The 27,402-nt window shown below is 38.0% G+C and overlaps 3 protein-coding genes across 3 annotated transcripts in view; 1 reads left to right on the plus strand and 2 right to left on the minus strand.

Moving 5' to 3' along the window:
* Positions 1-1,129: 1,129 nt before the first annotated feature.
* On the minus strand, positions 1,130-7,525 carry dscc1 (DNA replication and sister chromatid cohesion 1). Its single transcript, XM_059340152.1, has 9 exons — positions 7,321-7,525; positions 6,600-6,768; positions 6,320-6,454; positions 5,414-5,504; positions 5,083-5,221; positions 4,849-4,901; positions 4,583-4,737; positions 3,305-3,453; positions 1,130-1,416 (listed from the first exon to the last, which is right to left on the minus strand). Exons 1-9 carry the CDS (start codon positions 7,488-7,490, stop codon positions 1,305-1,307), a joined length of 1,173 nt encoding a protein of 390 aa, XP_059196135.1. The 5' UTR covers positions 7,491-7,525; the 3' UTR covers positions 1,130-1,304.
* A 345-nt stretch (positions 7,526-7,870) lies between these two features.
* mrpl13 (mitochondrial ribosomal protein L13) lies at positions 7,871-23,082 on the plus strand. The gene is made up of 7 exons (XM_059340159.1): positions 7,871-7,992; positions 8,802-8,925; positions 9,238-9,331; positions 10,285-10,345; positions 12,271-12,357; positions 14,992-15,113; positions 22,890-23,082. Exons 1-7 carry the CDS (start codon positions 7,966-7,968, stop codon positions 22,912-22,914), a joined length of 540 nt encoding a protein of 179 aa, XP_059196142.1. The 5' UTR covers positions 7,871-7,965; the 3' UTR covers positions 22,915-23,082.
* Positions 23,083-25,590: 2,508 nt separating this feature from the next.
* The window catches only part of col14a1a (collagen, type XIV, alpha 1a), a 192,859-nt gene continuing 191,047 nt past the window's right edge, over positions 25,591-27,402 (minus strand). The window contains 1 exon segment of the mRNA XM_059340164.1: positions 25,591-26,590. Coding sequence (XP_059196147.1) covers positions 26,292-26,590 — 299 coding nt within the window. The 3' untranslated portion in view covers positions 25,591-26,291.

A 27,402-nucleotide genomic window follows, 5' to 3' on the forward strand; every position in this document is an offset into this window, starting at 1 on the left:
GAATTATGCTCATCGTGGCTATTTTTCCTCACAAGATGAATATGTGCCATAATTATGTTAACTATCAATTTATCTGCTGATTATTTTCTGAGATAGTTTAGTCTGCAGAATATTGACAAATAAAAAATGTCCGGAGCCAACGGCGACACCTTCAAATGTCTTCTTTTATCTAATAACTGTCAGTTTATTATGACAGAAGACAAAGATAACGAGAAAGGACCTCGTATAGGAAAGTATTTTTTTCCAATAATCAATGAATAGAATATATGATTATTTTTTGTCAGTGGACTAATTTCAGCTCAATATGAGATGAAGTCTGGGATCCACTCTGCAGTAACCTGATGGTTTTTCCAACAAAATGAGGGCATTAAGCAGGTCAGTAAATCAAAAATGTATAAATTATTTGGGTGACTGTGAAAAATCTCTTTTTCTCTGTTACAAGAAATCATCATTTAAATGCAATACAGAAGATACAACACAACTGGATGTCAGCCAGAATATACTGTAGTATCCAGTCATTGTGTGGCATTTATAGTGAAATTATCAGCACAGGGGACCACCTGGTGGACAACTATCAGTGCAGCACCTGCTGAGTTAATGTTGACTGTATTTTAATTTTCCTATTAGAAATAAAACATTTTAAAAACGTTCCTAAATTGTCAAACTCTGGTAATTAAGGACAAAAGGAGAGTGAGAGGAAAAAAAACTGGTAACGCTTTATATTAAGGTCCTTGTAAGAACCATTAATTAACAAGTAATAAGGCCCTTGTAAGTCCTTACAAGATGCTTATTAACATTGTGTGTTTATAAGCTTATATAAGTGTTAATAATGGCATTACAAACACCCATGACCCACCCATTATGTCTTTGCCATGCCTTTATTAATCTTATTTTGTTTGCTTATTGATATTAAAATATACTTTATTGCTCATCTTTTATAAGTTAACTATAAGTTAACTATGCTTTTTGCAACTACCGGATCTAAAGCGAGAACAATGCCTTATTACTTGTTAATTAATGGTTATTAAGGACCTTATTATAAAGCGTTACCAAAAAACTTTATAACCAGCATGTAGCATTTTTTTTTTTTTTCCAGAAAAAACAAAGATAAAAAATATAAAGTTCAACGTCTGGATTTGAGTTGTTTATTTTTATTATACACTTTACAAGGAGGATAGCTGACAATGCTAAAAATGCATTTTTAAGGACAATTATGAGTAAAAGTATTTTAACAACTGCAGAAGTCACTGAGAATAAACATAACCACATTCATTTTCCAATGTAAATTCACAAGTTGACCTTGTTCATGTAGCCACAGGCCTTCTGGAGTTAAACACCTTGATCCCATTTTGCGTCGAGGATCGAGCATATTTGGTCAGCAGAGCTCCAGTGGTTTGCTTCTCTCCACACAAGTCCCTGGAAGAGAAGAAGAGACAGCATTACTTAAGCAATAATGTACAGTACAGGCCAAAAGTTTGGACACACCTTCTCATTCAATGCGTTTCCTTTATTTTCATGACTATTGACATTGTAAATTCATCAAAACTATTAATGAACACATGTGGAATTATGTACTTAACAAAAAAGTGTGAAATAACTGAAAACATGTCTTATATTCTAGTAAGCAAAGGGTGGTTACTTTGAGGAATCTAAAATACAAGACATGTTTTCAGTTATTTCACACTTTTTTTGTTAAGTACATAATTCCATATGTGTTCATTCATAGTTTTGATGCCTTCAGTGAGAATCTACAATGTAAATAGTCATGAAAATAAAGAAAAACGCATTGAATGAGAAGGTGTGTCCAAACTTTTGGCCTGTACTGTATATCATTATATCAACAAGACCAATTTGTGTAACTGTATTTTACTAATGCTACCTATACACCAGAAGACTTTGAAAAGATTTGGAAAGACTCCTGCAAGACTATCAGCTCACACCTGCTCACATCTAAAGACAAGTGTTTAGAGTTTTTAGTCCCAGCCTAGTCTCACACTGAGATTCTACAAAGACTGTCAATCTTGCAGGGTCACTATTTACAAGACTACAACTAGATTTCCTTTAGCATTTTTTACCTACCATGCAATTTATGTGTGTGCAGTGGTTTGTGTTGGAAAAAAACAACAACAAAAAGAAGAGAAGACGCCACAAAATGCCCCTCACAAAGCTGAAAAAGGATTTCTGTTTTTCTGACATGAAAAGTTGACTATTTTACAGTAAAAATAGACATAAGGAAGAATAAAGGAAAGGAAACTGTAGAAAAGAATTCATGATATACATGTATGTCCTATTTAATTATAATTTGTTTGATTGAATAATTATACTTATCAGCTCTATCAACTTTCATTTAGTTAATCACACATTAATCATCAATTATTTATTAATTATTTATGTATACATTTTAACTGGGTCTGCTTACTGTTCTCTTTACTAAGAAACAGCGCCCCCAAAATCCCGCTTGTGGCCGTAAATATATGACATCTCTATATTTGTATTTAGGACTGAGCTTACTAACATTATTGTGATGTAACTTTTTCCTGTCGAAGTGGTTTTACTGGCCGGTCTGCTCATCTATTGGTTGGTGATTGTGTTACGTCACTGCGACTTGAGATAATATCAAACACGTTTGATATGATCAAACCAAAGACTAGTTAAAGACTGATATGAAACAGGGCAGATTAATACCTTACACTTAACGATCGGGATGACGGGAGCGCTGTGACTCCCGTAAGACTCCTAGATTTACTAAAGACTTTCAGTTTTTAGTCTGGGACTGGGAAAATCTTTTGGTGTAAGCTAGGGCGGCACCGATTGCAATTTTCTGGCTGATCACCGATCACCGATTTTTAAAAAGCCTGACCTGCCGATTCCGATTTTGGCCGATACCGATTTTTTTTATAACTCACAGCAAACACCTTCAATTTTTGAATCTTATTATATTTAAAAACAATAACACAGCAGTATTTTTCTTTAACAAATAAAGGAAAAGAGAACTGCAACCATAAATAAAGTGGATTTTGTTCTGTACAACATACAGACAACTAGGGAGGGCATCGATTTTCGATTCGAATAGTCATTAAATCATAAAAAAATCGAATAGTTCATATCTGGAAGGAAAAAAAGTTGTATTACTGGTGCCTTCCACGCAGGGGCGACGTAAAGGAATCGGCCGGTCGCCGACCCCGCAAAATTAAGGAAATCGGCGCCGATCAAGCCCAGCAATAGTTGTAACATAACTGCCATTATGTTTATTCTTTTGCTTTTATTTAACATTTCAATAATGTCCTGAATGGACGACACTGACTGTATGTATGGTGTGATGTCATCTTCGGTCCATTTCTCTCTGATGGTGAAGAGGTGGTTGAATCGCTCCAGCGTGTCTTCTGACAGATCCTCAACCCGCAGCAGGCAGATGGTCTCTGGGCGGGAGCTGCGGTCCACCAGGGCGACGCTCTGGAAGATTTACAACGCTGTCAGCACTGCAGAGAGTTTCTCAAGAGGAGGCAGTTAGCATGAGCAGAGAGAAACAGCTGCAGCAAGTCACTCTTTATCACAAGAGGATTATTATCCAAGGATGGTTAGAGACTTCATATTGACTTAGTCCAAGTCAGAGGCAGATAGAAACTGAATCCTCTGATAAATGAGACACAAACTGGCTCGAAGGAGCAAAAATAATCAGAATCAGAATCGTTTTTTAATGCCACGTAGGTTTGCACATACAAGGAAAAAAGAGTCGGAACTTGTTGCTGATGCTAAAAATAGTCAAACTTGCACAGAACATCAAACTACAAACATTATTAAGCACAAATATACAAGTTTTAACCATAAAATCTGATCAGCTTTGGTACCTGGTCCACTTTTGTCTGGGTAAAAGCTGCTAATTGACTTTACCAAGATGCTGCCATCTGATTTTTACACTGATTGATGTATTGTTCTTATTCTAGAGTGCATAGTTCTAGTTAAGCAGAATGAAATATAAGGTCCAGAAAACCTAAAATGAAATGTCCACATATGAGGACGCAGGGTCACAGGAGGTTAAATAGAAAAAAATAAGAATAGAAAAGTCAACATACTATAAATGTTTTTATTTAAAAAAAAATATATATATACTTTTATGTTTTCTAGATTCTTAGAGCCATAGCGCTTTGCTATGTAAGAACTATAATCAACTTATTTGACCTTTTTAAAGAAAAAATGGACCACTTGTGCCTTTTGATAATCAGAAACAGTATGAAGCTGCATTTTTAAAAGGAAGATCTGTTTCAGTTTGAGGGCAGTTATCTCACTTTTTCAGTAAATCACCATTTCTTCTCTTTCAAAGTGGATAAAAAAGGTAAAAGAAGTACAGTACAGGCCAAAAGTTTGGACACACCTTCTCATTCAATGCGTTTTTCTTTATTTTCATGACTATTTACATTGTAGATTCTCACTGAAGGCATCAAAACTATGAATGAACACATTCTAGAATAATCATTCTACAATCTACAATGTAAATAGTCATGAAAATAAAGGAAACACATTGAATGAGAAGGTGTGTCCAAACTTTTGGCCTGTACTGTACATAACAGAGGTAGGGGCTGACCTTTAGCTGGTCCAGGCGTGTGCTCATGCCCTCTGGGACACTCTGCTGCCAGACTTCCTGAAACTCTCTCAGGTTGAACTTGACAGCATTCTGCAGCAGCAGTAGCGCCACGCCCCGACACACTTTATCCTCATGCAGAGCATAAAACACTTTGTCTGTATAAAAAAAAAGAGGACAAAGAGATGTTAGTACTGTGAGGATTCATAGTGACATTGTGTAGGATTTAACAACCAATTTACTAATGAAAACTTAAGGTCTCTCTTTACCGTTTTCAGTGTAGCGTTTCCCATAGCAGTTCAGACAGTGTTCGATCATCTCTCTATGGAAGAGGACATCATTATTGGAACCTGCCGGAGCATCGATTATAAGACTTATCTAGCCTTGTAGATGCTCAGAAAGTCAGAGTAACATTGTTAAAAAAAAAAAAAAAAACACAGCTGACCGCTCTAGTTTAAACTGTTCCTGTTGCAGGAGCATGAGGATCACTGATATTAACTTACTTGGGCTCCAGAGGACCTAACTCTTCCAGACTGGTTTGAAGGGGAACCTTGTTGAAGGACCAGGACTCAGAATCTGCCAGCTGAGTCACATGACCAAGCAGCTTCATCTCGTAGTCGAAGTCCAGAACGCGCCAGTAGCCTGGAAGACCCAAAAGACACTGTAAATGTCTATTTCTTAAATATATATTAGTAAGTAAAGCTAAGACTAAGATACACTGTATTTATAAAAACACCTTCCCTGTACCATACAACCTAGGAGCACTACCTTTATAATTTATGTTGTAGGTATTTCTTTCTTTTTAGAAAGTTTTTAACAATTGTCACTGTTTACCATCTATCTGACAGGCATGGATGGTCTCCAATTGGGTCTTGAGTTCCTCTTCACTGGCCTGGATCCTCTCCAACAGATCCTGCATTGTGTACTGGTAACAGAGGAACACACACTTACTAACAGCTACAATGACAACATTTTTATCTGTGTTGGATTACGGAGATCTTTTGTACATGAATGCTGCTGCTAAATGTCTTAGAATGATTGATACTGTTTATCATGCTTCTTTGAGGTTCATTACTAACTGTAAGATGTCCACTCACCATTGTGAATTATACTCTGGGGTAGGATGGCCTGCTCTGGCCACTCGAAGGGCTAGTCATTGGTATACTTTCACTTACAAGGCAATATTGGGACTGCTGCCTTTGTACAATTGCAGCTTAATTACTGTGAGAAATGCAGGATCTTATTCTCTTCGTTCACAAGATCAATTGTTGCTTTCTGTCCCTTATGCTCGTACGGAGTTGGGTAAAAGGGCATTTGTTTACTCTGCACCTTATGCTGGAATATGCGCCAGAAAGAATGGAAATTAACTGAATTTGTTTGTTTCTTTGAGCACTTTTAAATCCAAACTAAGAGTTATTGAGGCCAATTCCATAACATGCACTTGTTTCTCATGATGTGTTTAAGGTCTGTATGTTATGTAAATATGTAACTGTATTCTGTGTTTGCTGCCTCTTGGCCAGGGCTCCCTTGAAAAAGAGGTTCTTAATCTCAATGGGATATTCCCTGGTTAAATAAAAAAAAAAAAAAATGACAAAACAGTGGAATGCTGAACATTCAAAATATAATGGTCATTGGAGTCAGCTCTTTTCAAATTTACAGTTTAAAAGCCATGAACTCCCAATGAGCCCTATACTGTACCTTTATACACAGCACTACATGACATATAGAATATGTATTCACCCTGTTTTCTGTGTTCTCCTCCTGCCCCACTAAAGCTGGTCCTTCATAAGGATTCTCCATTAAAATCTTTTTCAGTTTCTTCAGTTTAGGACGCTGTTTCCTCAGTTCCCAGTAGCTGTTACAAAATCCCCAAATCTACAACAGAAGTAGGAAATTGTTAGTGTTTATTTTGCATAACTGTGATTTATTATTAAATGCTTATTTTTCCTGAAGGTTTTATCTGTTTGTGTGGGTGTCACAGTATACCAGGCAAGTCCCTCTGAGTGTGTCATTGCCGTACCTGAGTGTGCACCACGTGAGAGCTTTCCTGGCTGTTGGTCAGTTGGTCTGGTGTTCTGCATCCTGGTGCAAATAGCAGCAGGTTGGATGTGTCGGCTATTTTTAGATCGTAGGTCTTGTCACCGCTACAGAGAATTGCATGTTCATCTGTATCCCCTCGGATCACGAGACTGGAATAAGAGAAATTGATTGTTACATTCACATATGTCAACATCCATCCTGATCATGCATCTTGGCAACTATATTGCAGATCAGTTAAGATTTTCAATCACATGATTCCTTTGAGTTACATAAAAAGAAAGAAAGAGGGAGGACAGTAATTAGTCAGTCAATCTATGCAAAATAAAGTGACAATCTTGAAAGTTTATTTGTTTAAGTAATTTAGGTTAAAAAAAGTTTTAACTTGTTCCAGCCTCTCAAATGCGAAGCATTATTGTTTTCCATCACTGTAATTTAAATAACCTTTAGGCTTTTGGACTTTTTTCATTTAAAACCAACATTATGAAGATGATGTGTTTTGGGTAACTTAAGAAGGTTTTTTTTTTTCATTATTCATGACATTTGAAGAGAGTATACATTTACCTTTAAACAACAATGAAATGAAGGTCTTGTGATAGAATACAGTAACAAAAATACATCAAAAAATGATTAAGTTATTTGTGTGCTTTTCCACATATACAGACTCAATAGGCTCATTATTTCAAACTAAAAGGCTACCTTACCTTTGGCCAGCTTCTATGTGTTTGCACAGTGTGTCGTCCAGCTCCATCAGGCAGTAGTCTGCAGAGGAAACATTTTCTCCAAAAGACAGACAGTGAATGGTTTTTTGTAGGTCTTCCTCTTTCAGCTTGGCGATCTCCAGAGTGGCCTGAACCTCCTCTAAAGTTCTCATTTTGGGTCAGACGGCAGATTAGATAATACTAATAAAACCGAAACAAACTGTCGACAACTTCCACTTTCTATTATATAAAAACTAGTCGAAACTTAAGTAACTTTGTAGCAATTACCGCTGACTGTCAAATTTCCCCGCTCTCTTTCTGTCGCGGGAAGGAAGTGTAGCTACGTTGACGTGCGCCGTCAAAATATGTCCGGGTAGAAACTATTATTCGAGAGTAACATTAATTTAAGATAAAATAATAATCCACGAGCATTTTTTTAACGTTTTAGCTGAGATATATGAACAACTAGCTTAAGTAGCCATTGAATGGCAGGACATTTTGTTACATGAGCTAAATACGGATAAACCCCTAATCTAGGAAAACTGAAGTTCCGAATCGTGTTTCACCCGAGATGAAATACCAAACGGACCGGTACTCACGTTGGTTGAGGGTCAAATGTTTTGAGGATGTGCTTGTAGTTTCATCGAAATGTCAAGTTTCTCCAGATCTGCCCAGGTATCTGATGACAGTACACATTTACACGGTCTTTTAAAAAAAAAATGTAATCATACTATCGACCGTTATTTTCGTTAAAGTTGATGTAAGGCACAAATAGCCCGTTAGCTAACTGACGTTGCTAACGAGCTAGCCATCATCAGTGCGATATAATGTAGCTATATTATTGTTACGGTTATTTTTTTAATGTCTGGAAAACAGTAAGAGACAATGCACAAGAGTCAAAGTTGGTATAACCTGCAAGAATTGTTATAAACAAAAGTGTTTCTTGCTTGTCCCTGTAATCTTTGACACCCTGTCAAATTATGCTGGCTGGCAACTTTGTTGTAGGATATTCTTTTGTTAATTATTTACATAAGAGTTATTTTTACTCCAATTTTAAGACTTCATGTCTTTTTTAATATGGTAAAAAAAAATGACATGGGAATGAACAAATGGGCTATTTGATTTAAATTTAAATTTAAATATCAGATCATGTTAGAATTTGTTGTCCTGCCTTGACATGCTTCATTTAGAAAAACCTAAATTGGCATTTAGATGAGCAGCTTTCGCCAAGTTTGATTTAATTTTCCAAACATGAATAAAATGACCCAGTATAAGTCTATTTTAACTATCTTTCTGTGTGTGATTTGTTCTACAGTAATAGAGTATAATTTCTGTCTGGCACATGCTGCTCTGTGATTTAGCCTGATCGTATCCCTTCTTTTATACATGGTTAATGTAAAGTTTAGTAAAGTCACATTATTAAGCAGGTAATTGTCCCATGCCATTCAGTTTATTTAGCGCATTCTTTCTCTTTCTTCTTTCAGCAATGGGCGACCTTCGCTCGTTCTTGGTTCGTGATCGATGCCAGGATGCAGCCTCCTGGGAAGATTGCCACCATGTGTTCTATTAGATTACAGGGCAAACACAAGCCTATCTACCACGCACTGAGTGAGTAGGAGTCCAATCTGTCACAGGACACACACATTAAAGTCATGAGTGTCTAATTTTAACTTCTCCGTACACTATTAAAAAAAAAGTGCTGTTTTTTTTTCTTTCTGTTAAACCACAAGCCAGCCCTAGTTCAAGGTTGTGGATTGAACTGCCACATGATGGCAGTAGAGGATATCTTTATATTTTGGTTCCTTCTTCTAAGACATTCTCAGAATACCGTTCGTTGGTGAAGCAAAATAAAAACTGTTTTTGCTATTATCATGTGCATACCATCCGTGTGTGTATGTCAACTTCTGAACTTCTTTGCAGGTGACTGTGGTGACCACGTCGTAGTAATAAACAGCAAAGAAATCGCTTTCTCTGGAAACAAATGGGAGCAGAAAGTCTACTCATCACACACAGGGTACGTGCATACTCCACCATGATGCCTCACTTTTCCTGTGACTTCCTTTTTCTTCTGTATCTCCAATTTGGCTTTATTCTTCAGTGCCTATAAACTACTAGGATAATGTTTTAAGAAACGCATATCTCAGTGTCTCCATAGTTTTTTGTCAATGTCATACTCTATTATGCAGTATACAAGACTGTACGGTGTTGCATATTTATTCTATACTCAAAAGTTTTATGCAGAGATTAATCAATTGTTCATTCAATAGGTTTATTTATAGGTTATAGTTTATATATATATATATATATATATATATATATACAGTACAGGCCAAAAGTTTGGACACACCTTCTCATTCAATGCGTTTTTCTTTATTTTCATGACTATTTACATTGTAGATTCTCACTGAAGGCATCAAAACTATGAATGAACACATATGGAATTATGTACTTAACAAAAAAAGTGTGAAATAACTGAAAACATGTCTTGTATTTTAGATTCCTCAAAGTAGCCACCCTTTGCTTACTAGAATATAAGACATGTTTTCAGTGATTTCACACTTTTTTGTTAAGTACATGTGTTCATTCATAGTTTTGATGAATTTACAATGTCAATAGTCATGAAAATAAAGGAAACGCATTGAATGAGAAGGTGTGTCCAAACTTTTGGCCTGTACTGTATGTATGTATATATATATATATATATATATATATATATATATATATATATATATATATATATATATTTATAGTTTTTTGAAAGAGGAGAAAAACTGAATGCTCTTAAATATATTCATCAATTATGTTTGGTAGGAGGTAATATTCTTTGTCATGTCTGGTATATGTATACTTTCGTTTTTACATATATTTGTATAACTGTGAACTAGAGACGTTTTAGCAGTGTTGAAACTCATCATTTGACACATGTCTGTAGAAATAAGTGACTGTGAGCTTGTCTTTTTTCTAAAGGTATCCAGGTGGATTCAAACAGGTCACAGCAGCTCAACTGCACCAGAAAGACCCAAAAGCTGTAAGTGGCGTCAATTAATATTCTCCATTTTTTATTATTACTCTTACTATTCTTTTTTTTTTTAATTTTGTATTGTAAAAGCATATACATTCCACTTCCATTTTTATAACACTGTATTTTTATACTGTACTGTCCTATTTGTTACTATTTGTCACAGTCTTCTACTGTGTACTATTTTATACTGTAACGTGTGATTTAACCCACATTCTTGAAGATTAGTCTCATGTCTTTGTCTGCCACATGCTGTGCAGAGCAGGTGTTTGACATTTATCCCTTCCTTTATACGTGCTGCTCGTGCATATTAATGTGACGCGCAGAGAATGGGGATTAAACAGCAGTGGATTACACTGGTGGTGCGTTCTGAAACTCGGTACAAGAATGTCAGTTCAAAGACAACTCCTGGGGTTTTGGTTGTGTTGCATATTCATGCTTTCGGGGTTACAGACTCTTCATTGCATTACAGACAAGTATGCAGTGATACTTGATGCTTCAGTACTTTGTGAACCACTGGCCTGTCTTACAAAACATCACAATAATGTCATGAGCCGAAAGGAGAATTCTGGTGATAGTGTGCATTTTTCTGAATGTCAGACAATCCCATAAAAAACACCAAAAACCAACATTGAATTGATCCACCAAGGAAATAATTTTTTATTTTTAATAAGGCAGATATTAGCATATTCCTTGGTAATTATCTCCACCAGGCATCAGCCTGGAGGGGATCATGTTTCCGGTTCTTTGTGTGTTCAGTCTGTTTTTCTGTCTGTCCATCAGCAGCTAATTTTACTTAATCCTGGACCCATCAGCCTAATAATTTTATGCAGTTTTATGGCTGTATGCCCAAAGAACCTCTTTTGGTTGAAGCAATTCACAATTTTTGAAAAAATATTCCTGATATGATCCACTGAAGTTAAGCATGATAGCAGATGAATAAATCCCTGTTTGTTTTTTAAATCTTTTAATTTTCGGACTGGTTTACCTCTTGCTTTATGCCGTAAATTTGGACACTGTAGTTTATTTCTAAGTTGATCCCACATTAACAATCCTGTTGGCTTGGTGTTTTGTGAGATTCGTTCACATTTAAAATATGGGGGCATGGTCCTATTAAGTCTCCTCATGCTTTGTGCTTAGATCTGTTTGACTGTTAACATTTTTAAAAGTTACATCAGATTCTTATCTATGGCCTCATTGTAACATTTGGCTGACCCTTTCCCCACTTGATCCGCATTGTATAACTTGCATAAGTCTGATTCAGAGCAATCAGAGGAGCACAGAGGATGTTTCAAAGTGAAATGCTGAGCTCCACAGGTCAGCAGTGATTTGATGATGCAAAATGACAATAAGGCTGTTGAGAATTGTTAACATGTCAACTGCAACATCAGAATGAGAGCCAGGCATGAAGGGTTTGTAGACTTTGTAGACTCATGTACATGTAGGCTAATAAAAATACTGCAAATCTGCTGGTCATGTGGGAACCACTACATGTAGGTAAATGACCCGTACTGGTCTCCAATCTGTAGTTTATACAACCAGGAGAGACATTAACTGTGCTGTTGGCTCTTTACTGATGCAGTTTTTAGGCCAGACGGTGACCGCAGACTTGTGTCCTAATGGTGGTTTAGTTAAAATGAGCTTTATAGAGTTGGCGAGCAGAGAGGGAGAAACAGAACCGGACAGATGAATGATTTGTCAGCGCAGCCTCCGTCCAACATCTCTCTCCAATATTTCTGTCCAATGTCTCAGTCCAGTAACTCTCTCCAAGTCCAATTCACATTCATGCAACCAGTGTAATGTTGAGAAACATAGATTTGAAAGCAAATGTGAGAAAAATGTGGAAAAATAATATGTAAGATTGTTCTAGACATTGTTTATTTAAACGAGTATGATTGAGCTGATTGTATGTCAACATGTTCTTCTTTCTCCAGATTGTGAAGTTAGCGGTTTACGGCATGCTGCCAAAGAATCTGCACCGCCGCACCATGATGCAGCGATTACACATCTTTCCTAATGATGTAAGTCCAATTTCTCCGTATCTCTCCAAGCTGATAAGTCTACATCTTAATCACCCAGGCTCATTAAGGACAATCAGTAAGAGAGCACATTATGAGGAGGGCTGCACTCATAGCATTTTGCAGATACTCACACAAAAGAATGAATCAGTTTGAATCGTCCTTCATCCAGGTCACCTTTACAATCAATATCAATTAAAAACTATAAAATTAATATGTAGTTCAACATGATTGTCGACCTCTATGGAGGAGAGTTTTAGTCCTTTCCTTCACCTAGATTATCTCAGATGATGTGTGTGTTTCCCTGTGGTTATTGGAGTGCTTCCACATTTTTACCTGTTCTGACATTTATATAACTTAAAGGTTCTATTTCTGATATTTTATACATATATATAGTTGTAAACTGCTAAATGTGTGCATCCTTTTTTTTGTCCAAGATGCTGGTGGTCTAGTGCAACATCTAGTTTTTCCGAATGTTGTATTAAAGAACCTTTACAGCTGGCTCAGTTGACATTTGATATTTTTATTTTGACAAAAGGTTTTAATGCCTTATTGCCCAACTCAGGTCGCCTCAGTTCTGTAGATCTCCTTCAGCTTTTTGTTTTGGATTTGCGACCCTTAACTTGACTGTCTTGGTTCACTCTCATTGCTCTCATAAGCGTTGTTTATAGTGGCATCAGGCAGCTGTTCTCAATGAAAAAACTCTAATAAACACACCTTAATATCGTCAATATTTTCCATAAAAAAACAGTAGCTGAACTGTGTTACAGCAATATTTACATTCAGATCAACATTTGTCCTTTAGTATTTTATTTCCTGAACCTTACATGGAAACTGGAGTGTACAAAAATGTTCTTTACCATGTGTTTTTTTTTTCATATATAGAAATTTTATATTGTGAAATTTATCACTATCGCACATGAAATCACGATATCAGGATGAAAGATTTTGGCCATATTGTCCAGCCTTGCAGTAAAGTATTTGGCAGCTAAAGAGCCAGATTTTTTCCTCCAGAAGTTGGTAGAGACCAAAACCAGAGCTAAAACATTGAACCAAATTAAGCAAATGTAGCTCTGTGTCTGCTGGATGTGCAAATGAGCAGATGCAGATGTTTCCATATAATTATTTCTGTATCAACTTGTCTCTTCTTCCTCCTCGTTTCATAAGAGAAAACTTTCATTGAACCATCATCTCAGTGATCTGCAGGCACTTGGGAGCATTCAGTTGTGATTGTTTTAAAATGATGTTGGTGAGAACCTCCAGCGTCACACATCACAGCTTCTGAAATGAATTGAAATAGAAAAAGTACTTGACAGGCTGTTAATTGACCTGGGCGTCATGCCCAAATATTAACTGGATGTAATTTTTATCCATGCGAGGCAACACTATCATTAAAGCCAGGCCTTGGAAGAAGATCAAGTCTTGACTGGTAATGTAATACATGGAGGGTTTGGTGTCAGAAATTAGAAGTGAGGGAATTCAGATACCTGTCTTTATTCTGGTCCTGACTTGATATCACCATCACAGTTGATGTTGTGCAGTGTGTTTCCCTAATTACAAGCAGATGGGCTTTCTGAGCCTTGAATGTCTGCAGCCTCATCTACCAGTCAGAGCAGTTCAGGCTGTAAAGTTGCTTTTTAGTCTAGTCGTAATTTCTTGAACCCAGAAATGTTGAGTAACCTAAAGTTTTATTGCAGAAATGTCATCTATAGGCCTAATGGATGGAATTTAACTTGGTTGCTAAAAGTTGCACTTTGGGCAATTTGCATAATTAGCATAATAAGACAATAAAGTAAAGACACCACAAGTGAATAGGGTAAAAAAATTAAATAATAGAGATCACCATGAAACTTTCTCAGTTGATTACTTATGTTAAGAGGAGAAAAAAATGTATTGCATGTTTTTTGTATTTTAATGTTTACATATGCAAATGACGCCATAACTCATCAATTATGCGCTCATTTGCATACAGACAAAATCTGATCGTTTGATAAAGTCATGCTCAAAATATTTTTTCCAAGAGTAAACATGTATACTTGGGGGTCTGAGTTGAGTCTGAGTTGCTGAAAACCTTTGTGGAACCTGGTCAGGAGGCAGGGTTGACCTATCGACGGACGGATTAAGAAATTAAGTGCCCCATGCAAAATAACTATATACAGCATGCACACACACACACACACACACACACATATGTAAACATTAAAATACAAAAAACATGCAATAAATTTTTTTCTCCTCTTAACATAAATAATCAACTGAGAAAGTTTCATGGTGATATCTATGATTATTATTTTTTACCCTATTCACCTGTGGTGTCTTTACTTTATTGTCTTATTATGCTAATTATGCAAATTGCCCAAAGTGCAACTTTTAGCAACCAAGGTAAATTCCATCCATTAGGCCTATAGATGACATTTCTGCAATAAAACTTTAGGGTACTCAACATTTCTGGGTTTACTATCGGGCCTATGGGGATTACGACTAGACTATTTGGAAAATGTACCTTCTTCTTTCTTCTAACCATCACATCCTTTCAATTCTCTTTCCTGTCTCATTTCCTTTCTTTCTCCTTGAATTCCTTACCCTGGCCACTTTCTATTTTGGATTTCAATATCTCCTCTGTGCACCCCTCACTAGGAGCTGCCAGACGACATCCGAGCCAACCTGACGGAGGAGCTGCGACAGCCCAGGGACATCCCCAGGAAACTCAGCGAGTACACACAGGAGGAGATAGATGCCTTCCCCAAGCTGTGGACCCCGTATGTTGAAACACATAAACACACACAGTCTGTTCTCAAACACACTGATTTAATATTTAATACATATTTAAAGATCAGTCATCAAACACTGAACACAACTCACACGCACAGTTCAGATCACCCAAAAAAGAAACAAAATGACCAAAAAAAGACACAAAATGACCAAAAAAAAGACACAAAATGACCAAAAAAAAGACACAAAATGACCAAAAAAAGAAACAAAATGACCAAACAAAGACACAAAATGACCAAAATAAGGAAACAAAATGACCAAAAAAGACACAAATTGACCACAAAATGATAAAAAAAAGACACAAAATGACCTAAAAGACACAAAATGACCAAAAAAAGACATTAAGTGACCAAAAAGACTAAAACACATTAACACATGAACACTTTAACACAGTGGAGACAGAGCTGACTTCCAAAATGATTTGGCGACCCCCAGAAATCATCTCGCGACCTCAATTGGGGTCCCGACCCCAAGGTTGAGAATAGCTGCTGTAAAGGACAACTTTTTACATTAGTATTTTTGGTAACGCTTTATATTAAGGTCCTTGTAATAACCATTAATTAACAAGTAATAAGGCCCTTGTATGTCCTTACAAGATGCTTATTAACATTATTGTGTGTTTATAAGCTTATATAAGTGTTCATAATGCCATTACAAACACCCATGACCCACCCATTATGTCTTTGCCATGCCTTTATTAATCTTATTTTGTTTGCTTATTGATATTAAAATATACTTTATTGCTCATCTATTATAAGTTAACTACAAGTTAACTATGCTTTTTGCAACTACCGGATCTAAAGCGAAAACAATGCCTTATTACTTGTTAATAAATGGTTATTAAGGACCTTATTATAAAGCGTTACCGTATTTTCAGTTTTCAATATTTGTGTTTGAGTTGCTTCAAGGTGACATGCTACTTAATGAATCTCCTATACAGAAATAATTTATAAACCCATTTCACACTGAAGTACTATTTGTATTCTCAACAGAAAATCACCAATTTATGCAGTAATAATAACTAATACTTACTCTTAATGGTCCCATATTAAAAAAGTGACATCTTTTTAAATTATAAAGCAGGTGTATTTACTATAGAAGTACTGTGAAAGTGTCGAACAACTTAACAAATACCATTTAAAAGTGCTTCACTTGGGAATAATTTAAACTTTATATTTCTGTCCTTTACACCAGTGGTTCCCACCCTTTTTCTTGAGGGACCCACATTTTTACCATTGTAAACTTTGGCGACCCCCCCATTGTCCGTTGCTTCTATGAAACCACTAGGTGAGGTTAACACTAGATGAGGTTACCGCTAGGTGAGGTTACCACTAGGTGAGGTTACCACTAGATGAGGTTACCGCTAGGTGAGGTTACCGCTAGGTGAGGTTACCTCTAGGTGAGGTTACCTCTGGGTGAGGTTACCTCTAGGTGAGGTTACCTCTAGGTGAGGTTACCGCTAGGTGAGGTTACCACTAGGTGAGGTTACCTCTAGGTGAGGTTACCACTAGGTGAGGTTACCGCTAGGTGAGGTTACCTCTAGGTGAGGTTACCACTAGGTGAGGTTACCACTAGGTGAGGTTACCTCTAGGTGAGGTTACCACTAGGTGAGGTTACCTCTAGGTGAGGTTACCTCTAGGTGAGGTTACCGCTAGGTGAGGTTACCGCTAGATGAGGTTACCGCTAGGTGAGGTTACCGCTAGGTGAGGTTACCTCTAGGTGAGGTTACCGCTAGGTGAGGTTACCTCTAGGTGAGGTTACCACTAGGTGAGGTTACCTCTAGGTGAGGTTACCTCTAGGTGAGGTTACCGCTAGGTGAGGTTACCGCTAGATGAGGTTACCGCTAGGTGAGGTTACCGCTAGGTGAGGTTACCTCTAGGTGAGGTTACCGCTAGGTGAGGTTACCTCTAGGTGAGGTTACCGCTAGATGAGGTTACCCCTAGGTGAGGTTACCGCTAGGTGAGGTTACCTCTAGGTGAGGTTACCGCTAGGTGAGGTTACCTCTAGGTGAGGTTACCTCTAGGTGAGGTTACCCCTAGGTGAGGTTACCCCTAGGTGAGGTTACCGCTAGGTGAGGTTACCACTAGGTGAGGTTACCTCTAGGTGAGGTTACCTGTATATACTGCAGGAGGGATGTTACACATGTCCTTATTCTCACGATATAGCCTTTATTTTTAAACTTTTCTGTAGTGATTTTCCTATTTAAATAAATGAATAAACATTTAATGTAGCCCTTATTTTTGTCCCACTAATGAATTAAATACTGACTCATCTATATTTAACACATTAGATTTATTACATCCCTTAAAATCATGAGGGCTTCGTGACCACCTGTGGATCTTTGGCGGCCCCCTTTGGGGGTCGGGCCCCCCCTGTTGGGAATCACTGCTTTACACCATGAAGAAAACACACACAAACACACAATAAAAACATTGTTTTTGTGTCTTGTGCTGATGAGGAACAGCCAGAAGGGGGAGATGTTGATCTGAGGACCATGTCAGATTTTATTCTCCTCACGCCCTCTTTGTGTACACCAGCCACCCTGCCTTAGTGTACAGTAGTAGTAAAGTAGTAGTAAAGTAGTAGTAAAGTAGTAGTAAAGTAGTAGTAGTGAATCCTTTGAAATGCTCTTAAATGACCACTGGAAAAAGTCTGACATGAACACAAACATTTGTTGTATTTTGCATTAAAAAAATAAAATCCAGGTTTAAAATTCAGCTGGCAGATGGTGAAAATACAAAGGTGAACTTGACTTTTGAGGAGAGGCACAGTAGGTGGTTTGTCTTCCACCATTAACCAGCAGTCTTTATGTTAATGAGTACGGGGGGGTTGAATACTTGCATGTTGCCTCGCCCTGCTCGGACCTCGTCAGCAGTGACACTTTTACACAGCTCTCTTTACTTTCATGCTCTTACTACACAACACATGCATGAATAGAAGCCATTCAACTGTTGCCGACCCCCTTTTTGTGGCCAGTTTCACTTCAAATGTGCAGAAAAAACCCCAAGATGTAACATTTTTCATTGTTACTCCAAACACATGTGGCTGTGGTGTGAATGGTTGTCAGCCAGAAGAGAGCTGTCACTATGTGACATAATGCACAGAGAGAACAAAGACTGGCTGCTGTCACTTGATCTGGGAATCGACTCCTTGAAGTTGAAAGCTCACGTGATGCTGCTCCCGTGTGAATTCCACCATAAGAACTTGCACTAGAACCTAAATATATGGCCCTTTTTCCTCCAAGCTGACATTTTTATTTACTGATTGAATTTGCCGTGTTTGTACGCTGGTGGTTACATCTTGAAGTGGCTTGTAAGATTCCCTGAAAGCTTTATAAATTAAAGCCGTTGCACATTAATCAATTATCAAACAACGTAAAAATCAACAGGCACTGCAATATAACAAACCTCTCTGCTTGTGCTCTGCAGATGTGCTTCAGCAGTTTTATTATTAAACAGAAAATTTGTGTCTTAAAGATTTCTGTGGTTTTTCCCCCTGCCTGGTTGTTGTGCAGTTGAATTTAAATGGTAGAATGTCACAAACACATGTAAGGAAGGTCAGCTGTTTTCCACCACTTCCTGTTTGGACATACAAGTTTTCTCCGCGGGGTGTGAGAGAGCATCTGTTATTTGGCATAATCATATTCATGGCTTTCTGAGTGAAGTATTTTCTGGCTGGAGATTAGACTGACATTGTGACCCGTAGCTCGCTGATCATGATAATGTCGTCCTGTTGCATTTCTCCGGCTTCACCTGTACTAAACATCATTCTGATAGGTTAACTGAGAGCTTTCTCTCTTCCACCTGCTCAGCACTAAATCCTACCGATCCATCCAGCCGTCCATCTCCTCGCTCTTTACCCGGGTCAGGGTTGCTCCTCGCCATCCGTAGAAGCAGCAGTTCAGTAAATAAGTCAACTGGTTGTCTTTATTTTCACTGTTAAGAGGTTGAGACTGCTGCTGAGCTCGTAAAAAAGATGAAGTGGTAAATAGAAAAAGGTTTACACCTTGAGCCTTAACTTTTAGCTGCCTCACAGTCTAATATACAGTAACACTGCTGTTACTGTGGTCAATACACTCCAGGATGTTGTAAATAATTCTATTTCACACAGTAACTACCCAGGTAACAAGACTGCTGTGGTAATACAGTTTTAAGGTTTCTTCATGTCGTCTTTGTGATGAATAAGCAGTTTTGTAGGGGTGTTATTGCTTTAATACACAATTTGAACAGTTCTTGGCTTGAAATTAACATGTGAAGAATAAGTACCAGGCTGTTAGAAGAAAATTAGTGAGTTCACAGTACAGTTTTCATACAAAATCTTGAACGTTTGGAAATTGCTTAATTTTAACACTTAGGTTAGTTAATTGCAAAATGCTTGATTTACAACAAGCATTATCACTGTTCTCTGGAAGTTGCCAAATATAAATAATCCTGATCATATGGACAGACTGTAAAATTAACAACTTGTCAATATACAGTACAGGCCAAAAGTTTGGACACGCCTTCTCATTCAATGTGTTTCCTTTATTTTCATGACTATTGACATTGTAGATTCATCAAAACTATTAATGAACACATGTGGAATTATGTACACATGTGTTCACACGTGCACTTTTTTTTAACAAAAAAGTGTGAAATAACTGAAAACATGTCTTATATTCTAGTAAGCAAAGGGTGGTTACTTTGAGGAATCTAAAATACAAGACATGTTTTCAGTTATTTCACACTTTTTTTGTTAAGTACATAATTCCATATGTGTTCATTCATAGTTTTGATGCCTTCAGTGAGAATCTACAATGTAAATAGTCATGAAAATAAAGAAAAACGCATTGAATGAGAAGCTGTGTCCAAACTTTTGGCCTGTACTGTACATTGACTACTACCACAATTATTCGATATTGAATTGTTAAATTATAGTAAATAATTTGGATGTGTTTATAGAGACGTTGATAGTCTGGAAATGTTTGGTTTAGGGACCTTAAACATGCTTGAATTTTACTCTGAAAAAGCTGCACAATATTAATAATACATATGCACTGAACTGTTTTCTTCCCTCTAGAGTTATTCAGCCATACAGAAGGTTTTGGTTTATTTTGTTAATGTTTTGAGATGTCAACCTCTGAAATGTCTGCCTTCACCCCAATATAATGGAGGTGAATATGATTCTGTTTATTGAACAAGAAACCATGTCAAGTTACCCTGGAAAATCCATAGAAACACCTTTTACTAAAGAAATATTCCTAGTGAGAACTGGACAGTATGCTCTGTAGATTATCCAGAGTAGAGAGCAGAGAAGCACACAGTTTCTTTCACCTTGGGGTGATGGCAGAAATCTCAGACTCTCAAAAACCTGAACCACTAAAACCAAATCTGCATGGCTCATTACCACGAGAGGCAATAATATTTTGCTGTGATTCGGGTGGATGAGGCTGCAGTACTCGTAGTGTTACTATAGTAACAGTTGCATTAATTGCCTACTTCCAAAAAACCCAAAAAACATTAACGTCATGTTTGCATATTAGGCTACGTTCAGACTGCAGGCAAATGTGATTCAGATCTGATTTTTAGGACAGTGTGAACAGAACAAATCAGATTTTTTCAAATCCAGATCTAGGCCACTTTGGCTACGGTCAGACTGCAGCCTGAAGTGACCCCAAATCCGATTTTTTCGCCCCTATGCGACCTGCATCTGATCTTTTAATGACAGTCTGAACGACACAGATCCGATTTTTTCAAATGCGATCCAGGCCACTTGGATATGTGGTCCTAAAACCGATACATATCTGGTCTTTTGACATGCGACTCCAGTCTGAACGGCCAGGTCACATTCATCATACACAGGCTAACTGCTGGCGGCCATGTTTTCCGCTACTTCCGTAAACACTGAGCACGCTCGCTGCGTGTGACGTCGTCGTGTCCTCCAATGCGCATGCGGGACACTTTTGGTACGTTTAAAGTTCAAACTGGAGATCACAGACAAGTCGCATTTAATTGGAAATGTGAACGACCTTGCAAAAAAAATCGGATTCCACAAAAAAATCCGAATTGAGCATTAGGCCCTGCTGTCTGAACGTAGCCCAAGTGGCCTGGATCGCATTTGAAAAAATCTGATCTGTGTCGTTCAGACTGTCATTAAAAGATCAGATGCAGGTCGCATAGCGGCGAAAAAATCTGATTTGGGTCACTTCAGGCTGCAGTCTGACCGTAGCCTAATGTTTTTCAAAGCGACCTCGGTCTGAACGGTCATATCGCATTTCACCCGACTTTTTCGTAACTCTAACCCCCCGACCGTGGCCGTGTGTTTTCCTCCCCTTCACTTTTATCAACATATAGAACGCAGTACACAGGAGCTCCACCTGGTCTTGAGAAGCTGCAGGTTTTATTAACTTATAACTGCACATTTACTGCTTAACACACACACCATTCTTATAACAAAAAGTTAAAAATGTTGCTCTTCTGTGCATGCAGGTCAGTTCGGGGCTGTGGTTATTTCACACTGCAGTCAGATATAGGCCACATTTAAGAAATAATGTGAACAGCCAAACGAAAAAATCGGATCTGAGCAAATAATCCGGATTCAGCATCAAAGGCTGCAGTGTGAATCTAGCCTTAGTGCCCCCGTTCATCAAATACTAGAACTGTAATTTGTAAAAGCGGAAACCTGCGATCAATACAAAGCCAGACGACAGATGCTACAATTATAAACTCAAAGTGGCCGCACCCGGGCATCCCTAGAGAGGACTGACCCTTTAAACCCACAAATTATCCTAAACATTACTACAATGCTGACACCATTTGAATGATTCTGATGCTGGTAAACCTTCCATCTGGCACACATTGGAACAAAACATTTGGTTTGAACATGTGCAGCCACACTTGAGGGCTCTGATCCAAAAGCTGTTGTCATTCAGTTCCCGTCCTCTGTGTGTTCGTGTGCATGCCTTGTACGGACGCGTATAGCATGTCTGCATTGCGTTCGGCGTTGCTGTCAGAGTGTGTGTGTGCACGGTGATAAATGAGCCACTTCTTGTTGTTTACTAGTCCAATCTCCTCAGCCAATCAGTGCGTGTGCTCAGGCCTGTCGTCGTGTGGTCGCCAAGGTCAAGCTAATCCTGGTTTATTTAAGGGATGGGCCTTAGCCTAGTTAATATTCACTCACACTCTGTCTTATTCATTTTACTGATCAAGTGTGTGTGTGTGTGTGTGTGTGTGTGTGTGTGTGTGTGTGTGTGTGTCACAGGGGAGATAGGGTAGAGGTCATCGAGGGCGATTCAATTGTTGCCCTTTTATTAAACACATAGTTAATATTCTCTCAGAAAACCTTGGAGCAGAAGAGAGAGATTATTATTGGATGTGCAGCCACCTCCTTCGTGTACACACACACACACACACACACACACACACACACATACACACACAAGCAAGCATAGTGCTCAGACGAAGAAAATCGACAACATAAACATACTGCTGTAGTTGATAGCAGAGCTATTATGAATGATAACATTTTTTCTACTTTGTATCAAACTCAATACAGCATGCTCTGATAATATCTGTCTGCTGCAATCTCGGCTCAAAATTAAAGGGAAAAAAACACAAAAAGAGGATGCTGTGTCTGGTCTCATTTTTGAAAAGAAGAAAAAAACAGATAAGATCTGCACGGTTTCTCATCTGTCACTTTCTCTCCATGTTTTCCTTGTAATCGTTTCTGTTTCCAGACTTTTATGCCTCCCCATACTAATGTGTTGTCTTGTGTTTTCTCCACAGACCCGAAGACTACAAGATGAAATGAAATCAAGGCTGCCCGATGTGACCAGAGATTAAAAGTTTTTTCTTCTTCACATTAACACTGAAAGCAGCAGCAGCATCGTCGATCATATTTCTAGTTATGATGCTAAAGCTCAGAGGCCTCTTATTGGATTTGGCCCGAGATGTTATCTGTAATAAAACACAAAACTGATTTTCTCTGTTCAGATGAAACATTGTAATACTGGAAATGTTACGAGACCATTTTTCATTCCCGATACCTGATTCAGATACCTGCGTATTGGCCGATACAGGGTAGCGGTCTAATATCAGTGTGTCGAAATATACACTACTGATCAAAAGTTTTAGAACACACCAACTTTTCCAGAATTTAATTGAAAATGATGCAGTTTAATGTCTCAGTGTACTCTGAAATTAATGCACATTTGCAACATTTAAAATTCTTTATTGAGCATGAGTGTTTTGAAAGTAAAAAAAAGATTCAAAATCACATTTTATGTAGGAGTAAAGGACTAAAAAAAGACACAAAATGACCAAAAAAAGACACAAAATGACAAAAAAGACACCTAAAGACACAAAATGACTAAAAAAAGACACAAAATGAAAAAAAAAAAAACACACAAAATGACTTACAAAGACATGAAAAGAATTTTAAAAATTGACAAAATAGCCCAAGACTCCATAGAGTTAAGTTGTTAACCCACTTCTTGTTCCCTGAAAAAAGGCCTACTTGTATAATTCTGAAATGTACATTATTTTTCAGTTTTGGTTAACCTTACCTTTTTTTATTTACCTCTGGCAGTTCACCACTTACCTTTGTACCCTTTCAAGCTGTTCATTTGACTTGAACTGCTTGAATTTCAATAAAAAACTGGAAAAATTGGGGTGTTCTAAAACTTTTGACCGGTAGTGTATATTTCGACACACTGTGTGGAACTTTATTTTATTTCTAATTTGACAGGCTGTGAACTCTCAACAGAGATGAAAAAGAGGCTCACTCATCGGCTACTTCCATTGTTGATTTGGAATGCAGAGATTGTTTTTTCCCACAGTTAATGGTGGCAAAAAAGTAGCTAAGTAGTGAGCCATCTCACTTCTTTCTCAGCTCTGCAGAAAGTTGCACATGTGCAGTACCAATCAGGCAGGATCGGGTAACGAAAGACGCGTGATCACATGATATCGGATTGGGACATAGACTTACATGCTAGCTGATACCAGATCCAACATGTAAGCTTGTATCCGAAGCATGTCTGAAACTGGTTTTGGTAACAGTGACATAGTTTGTGCTTGTGTGCAAACCCAGGCTTCAAAGCTTGACTGGACTTTACTAACATTCAAGTCATAACTTTGATGCCAACATCATTGGCACGCTCCTCTCTACACAATTTACCTCTCAGTCGTATTCCCCTCAACAGCAGACGTGACTTATCCACAAACAGCTTGAGGTTTCACCATGTGGCTCAGCTCTGAACAGAGAAAATCTGATTCAGAGGGTTTCCTCTGATTATGCAACCATGAAATTATCAGATTTGGCACATAAAAAATGACATCTGTTTGAGCCGATCCTGCCTTTGAAGGTCTGTGGATTCACAGTAAAACCAGTAAATGTGTTACTATGGCAACATTGAGGCAATCAGTGGGGTTTAATTTGAAAAAGTGAACTTTGGTCAGGAAGAGCTTTTTATGTCGTGTCCGTGCATTTGTAACCTCCAGCGTTGTTAAAATAAAATCTCTGTTTATGTGAGTTGTAAAATAGCTAATAAACAATTTAATAAACCTGTTCTTGTCAAGTAGGGTTTTTTACATAAATGTTGTAAAAATGTAGTTAAAGTTTGACCTTCAAGTTTAACAAATGACCTAAAACACATTTAATAGTCTCATTACAGATTTATTGGTTATAAAAGCAAACAAAATATAAAATAAATAAGTTCATATTGTACTAAGGGGCATGGCGGCATGGCGAGACACATTCCTCATTAACTCTGTTCAAGTTCGACAGTTTAGGTCTCCAGTAGACCGGGGCCAGCTCACAGCTCAACTCTGACTTACTTTAGTGCTTGTTTTTCAGACTGCAGTGCAGGAGGGCGAATGTTTGTGTCCTTATAGGTCTCACTGAGAGGAAGCTGACCTGTTCGAGTAATAACTCGATCCAGGTCTCACTCCAGCAAAAGGTCAGAGGTCAACCAGTGAGCAAACGGAATCCACAGTGAGCAGGCCCGACTTTGCATAAGAACAATAAAACAAAACAAACTGGGGTAGCAACACAAGACACAAACAACACAGATATGTCTTCTTAAAGGCAGAATGAGTTGGATTGATCTCTTTTTAAACGCAACATTAAGAGTTCGCCCCTCAACCCCGACTCAATGAAATCTAATTAGCCAGCAAGTTTAGTGATCCTCAGTTTCTGTGGCTAATAGGCATAGCATCTGTGTCCAGACAGGACAGTTCAGGAGCTACTAACTTAGCCAAAAGGTCTATTTTCATTCAAGCTAATCACTATATCAGCCCCCATATCTGTTTTCAGTATCAATAATCCCTTATTGGTCAAGCTCTAGCTAGTAGTTTTTAAAAATCCTACTTATTGTGCCTTTAACTCTGAACATTAAAACCTAGAGCAGATCTGGTCCATCATCAGCAAAAAAATGATAATGGTAGATTTTCTCTGAATAAAAACGATAATTTAAAAAAAACCAATACATTTGATTGTGTTCCACAGTGTTAAGGTAATATTAAACTTATCAGAAATTTGATGCATCTACAGTCAATTTTAGGGGGATTATCTCCAATAATAGTTGGTTAAAAAAAAGAAGCAAACTCAACACAATACTGTACGGAGAAAATCACTTCAAAAACATTATTTCTTTACACACTGAAATAAAGACAGCATGAAAGCCGGGAAATCGTGATTCATCATTATAAAAAGCAGCCTGTACAAATGGCGCCATCTCAACGTCCTCCGTTTGAATTGTAAAATAATCTAGCAAGTTACATACAACCGAAACAAGATGCACGTGTCCAGATACACACTCAATGTTTGGCTCGTGGGAGACATGCAGCTTCACGCACAAAAAGAAGGGTTTAGTCCTGAAATGAGCTGTGAGATGGAAGAAACGGGTCTTATTTTTACATTACCACTGGACGATGCTAACATAGATCAGGCACTTTTCGGACCCCCCTTTTACAGAGATATCGTACAAGAGTCCACAGAGATATTTACATTGTTTGACCAGGTGGAGAAAACCACTGGAAACACCTGGAGGGGGGGATCTCACCACAGTTTGAGATGGGGGACGACGTGTCAGTGTCTGGTTTGTTTCCATGTGTGAATATCAGTGTGTGTGTGTGTGTGTGTGTTATGGCGTGCAGGGCTCAAGCACTTTAGGTGAGTCCATCCTTCCTCTAAAGTCCTTCCTCCATCACAACGACGTCACGTGAAAACCTCCTGGCCACGCCCGGCGACCTCACCTCCGTGTCCTCGTGGGTGGGGCTCGAGCGGTAACCGTGGTAACCCTGTTGTGAGGGCTGCTGGGGGTAGTACTGAGGCGGGTAACCGTGATAATAGGGGTCCTGCTCTTCCTCTCCCTCCTCCTCCTCCTCGTCTTGGCCTCCTTGGTCGTTGTAAGCCACAGCAGCAGGGTTGTACGGCTGGTTGTACGGCTGGTTGTAGGGCTGGTAGCCGCCGTGGGGCAGGGGTTGGACTGGGGTGGTGGGAATATTTAGAGTCAAGTTATGGCGTACTTTGGGACAGCGGTGGAAAAAAAAGTATTCAGATCTCTTACTTAAGTTAAAGTACTGACACCACACGGCAGAATTACTCCTCTACAAGTAAAAGTCCTGCATTCAAAACTTACTTAAGTAAAAGAACAAAAGTATCAGCATCAAAATGTACTTAAAAAACTTTTTTTTTTTTGGTCGTCTGTCTGTTTTCGCAGTGTGGCTTTGTACTGGTGTATCGTTGTTTTCATTTTTTGTTGTTGTGGTTATCCTTTATATTATTCTTTGTATGTTATTTGTGTGTACATTGTCTAATTTGTAAATATGTTCCTGAGTCTTTGTTGTCTAGAATTGTGTTTTAGTGTTTTGTTTTCATATTGTGGCTCCTAATAAGTAATCCACTGTTCTTTTCTTTGTTTCTTCGTTAATAAAAATAATTGAAAAAAAAAATGTACTTAAAGTGTCAAAAGTAAAAGTACTCGTTACCCACCCATATTTTTATTTATTCCAAATTGTATTATTATTTTTGATGCATTTATGTAAGCTGAATTTTACTGTTGTCCAGGTCATTTTAACTACTTATTATACTTTCATGTGGTTTAATTTATAAACATGCATTTTTAATTGATCATATTTTTTTAAAGTCTGAGTTAAAAAGGACAATATGTGCCCCTAAAATGTATAGAAGTGGATAAATGTGGAAATGCACAAGTACAAGTAACTGAAAATTGTACTTAAGCACAGTACTTGAGTAAATGTACTTATAGTTATATTCCACCACTGCTTCGGGACTACA

The sequence above is a fragment of the Centropristis striata genome, chromosome 8, assembly GCF_030273125.1.
Source record: "Centropristis striata isolate RG_2023a ecotype Rhode Island chromosome 8, C.striata_1.0, whole genome shotgun sequence".
Lineage (NCBI taxonomy): Eukaryota > Metazoa > Chordata > Actinopteri > Perciformes > Serranidae > Centropristis > Centropristis striata.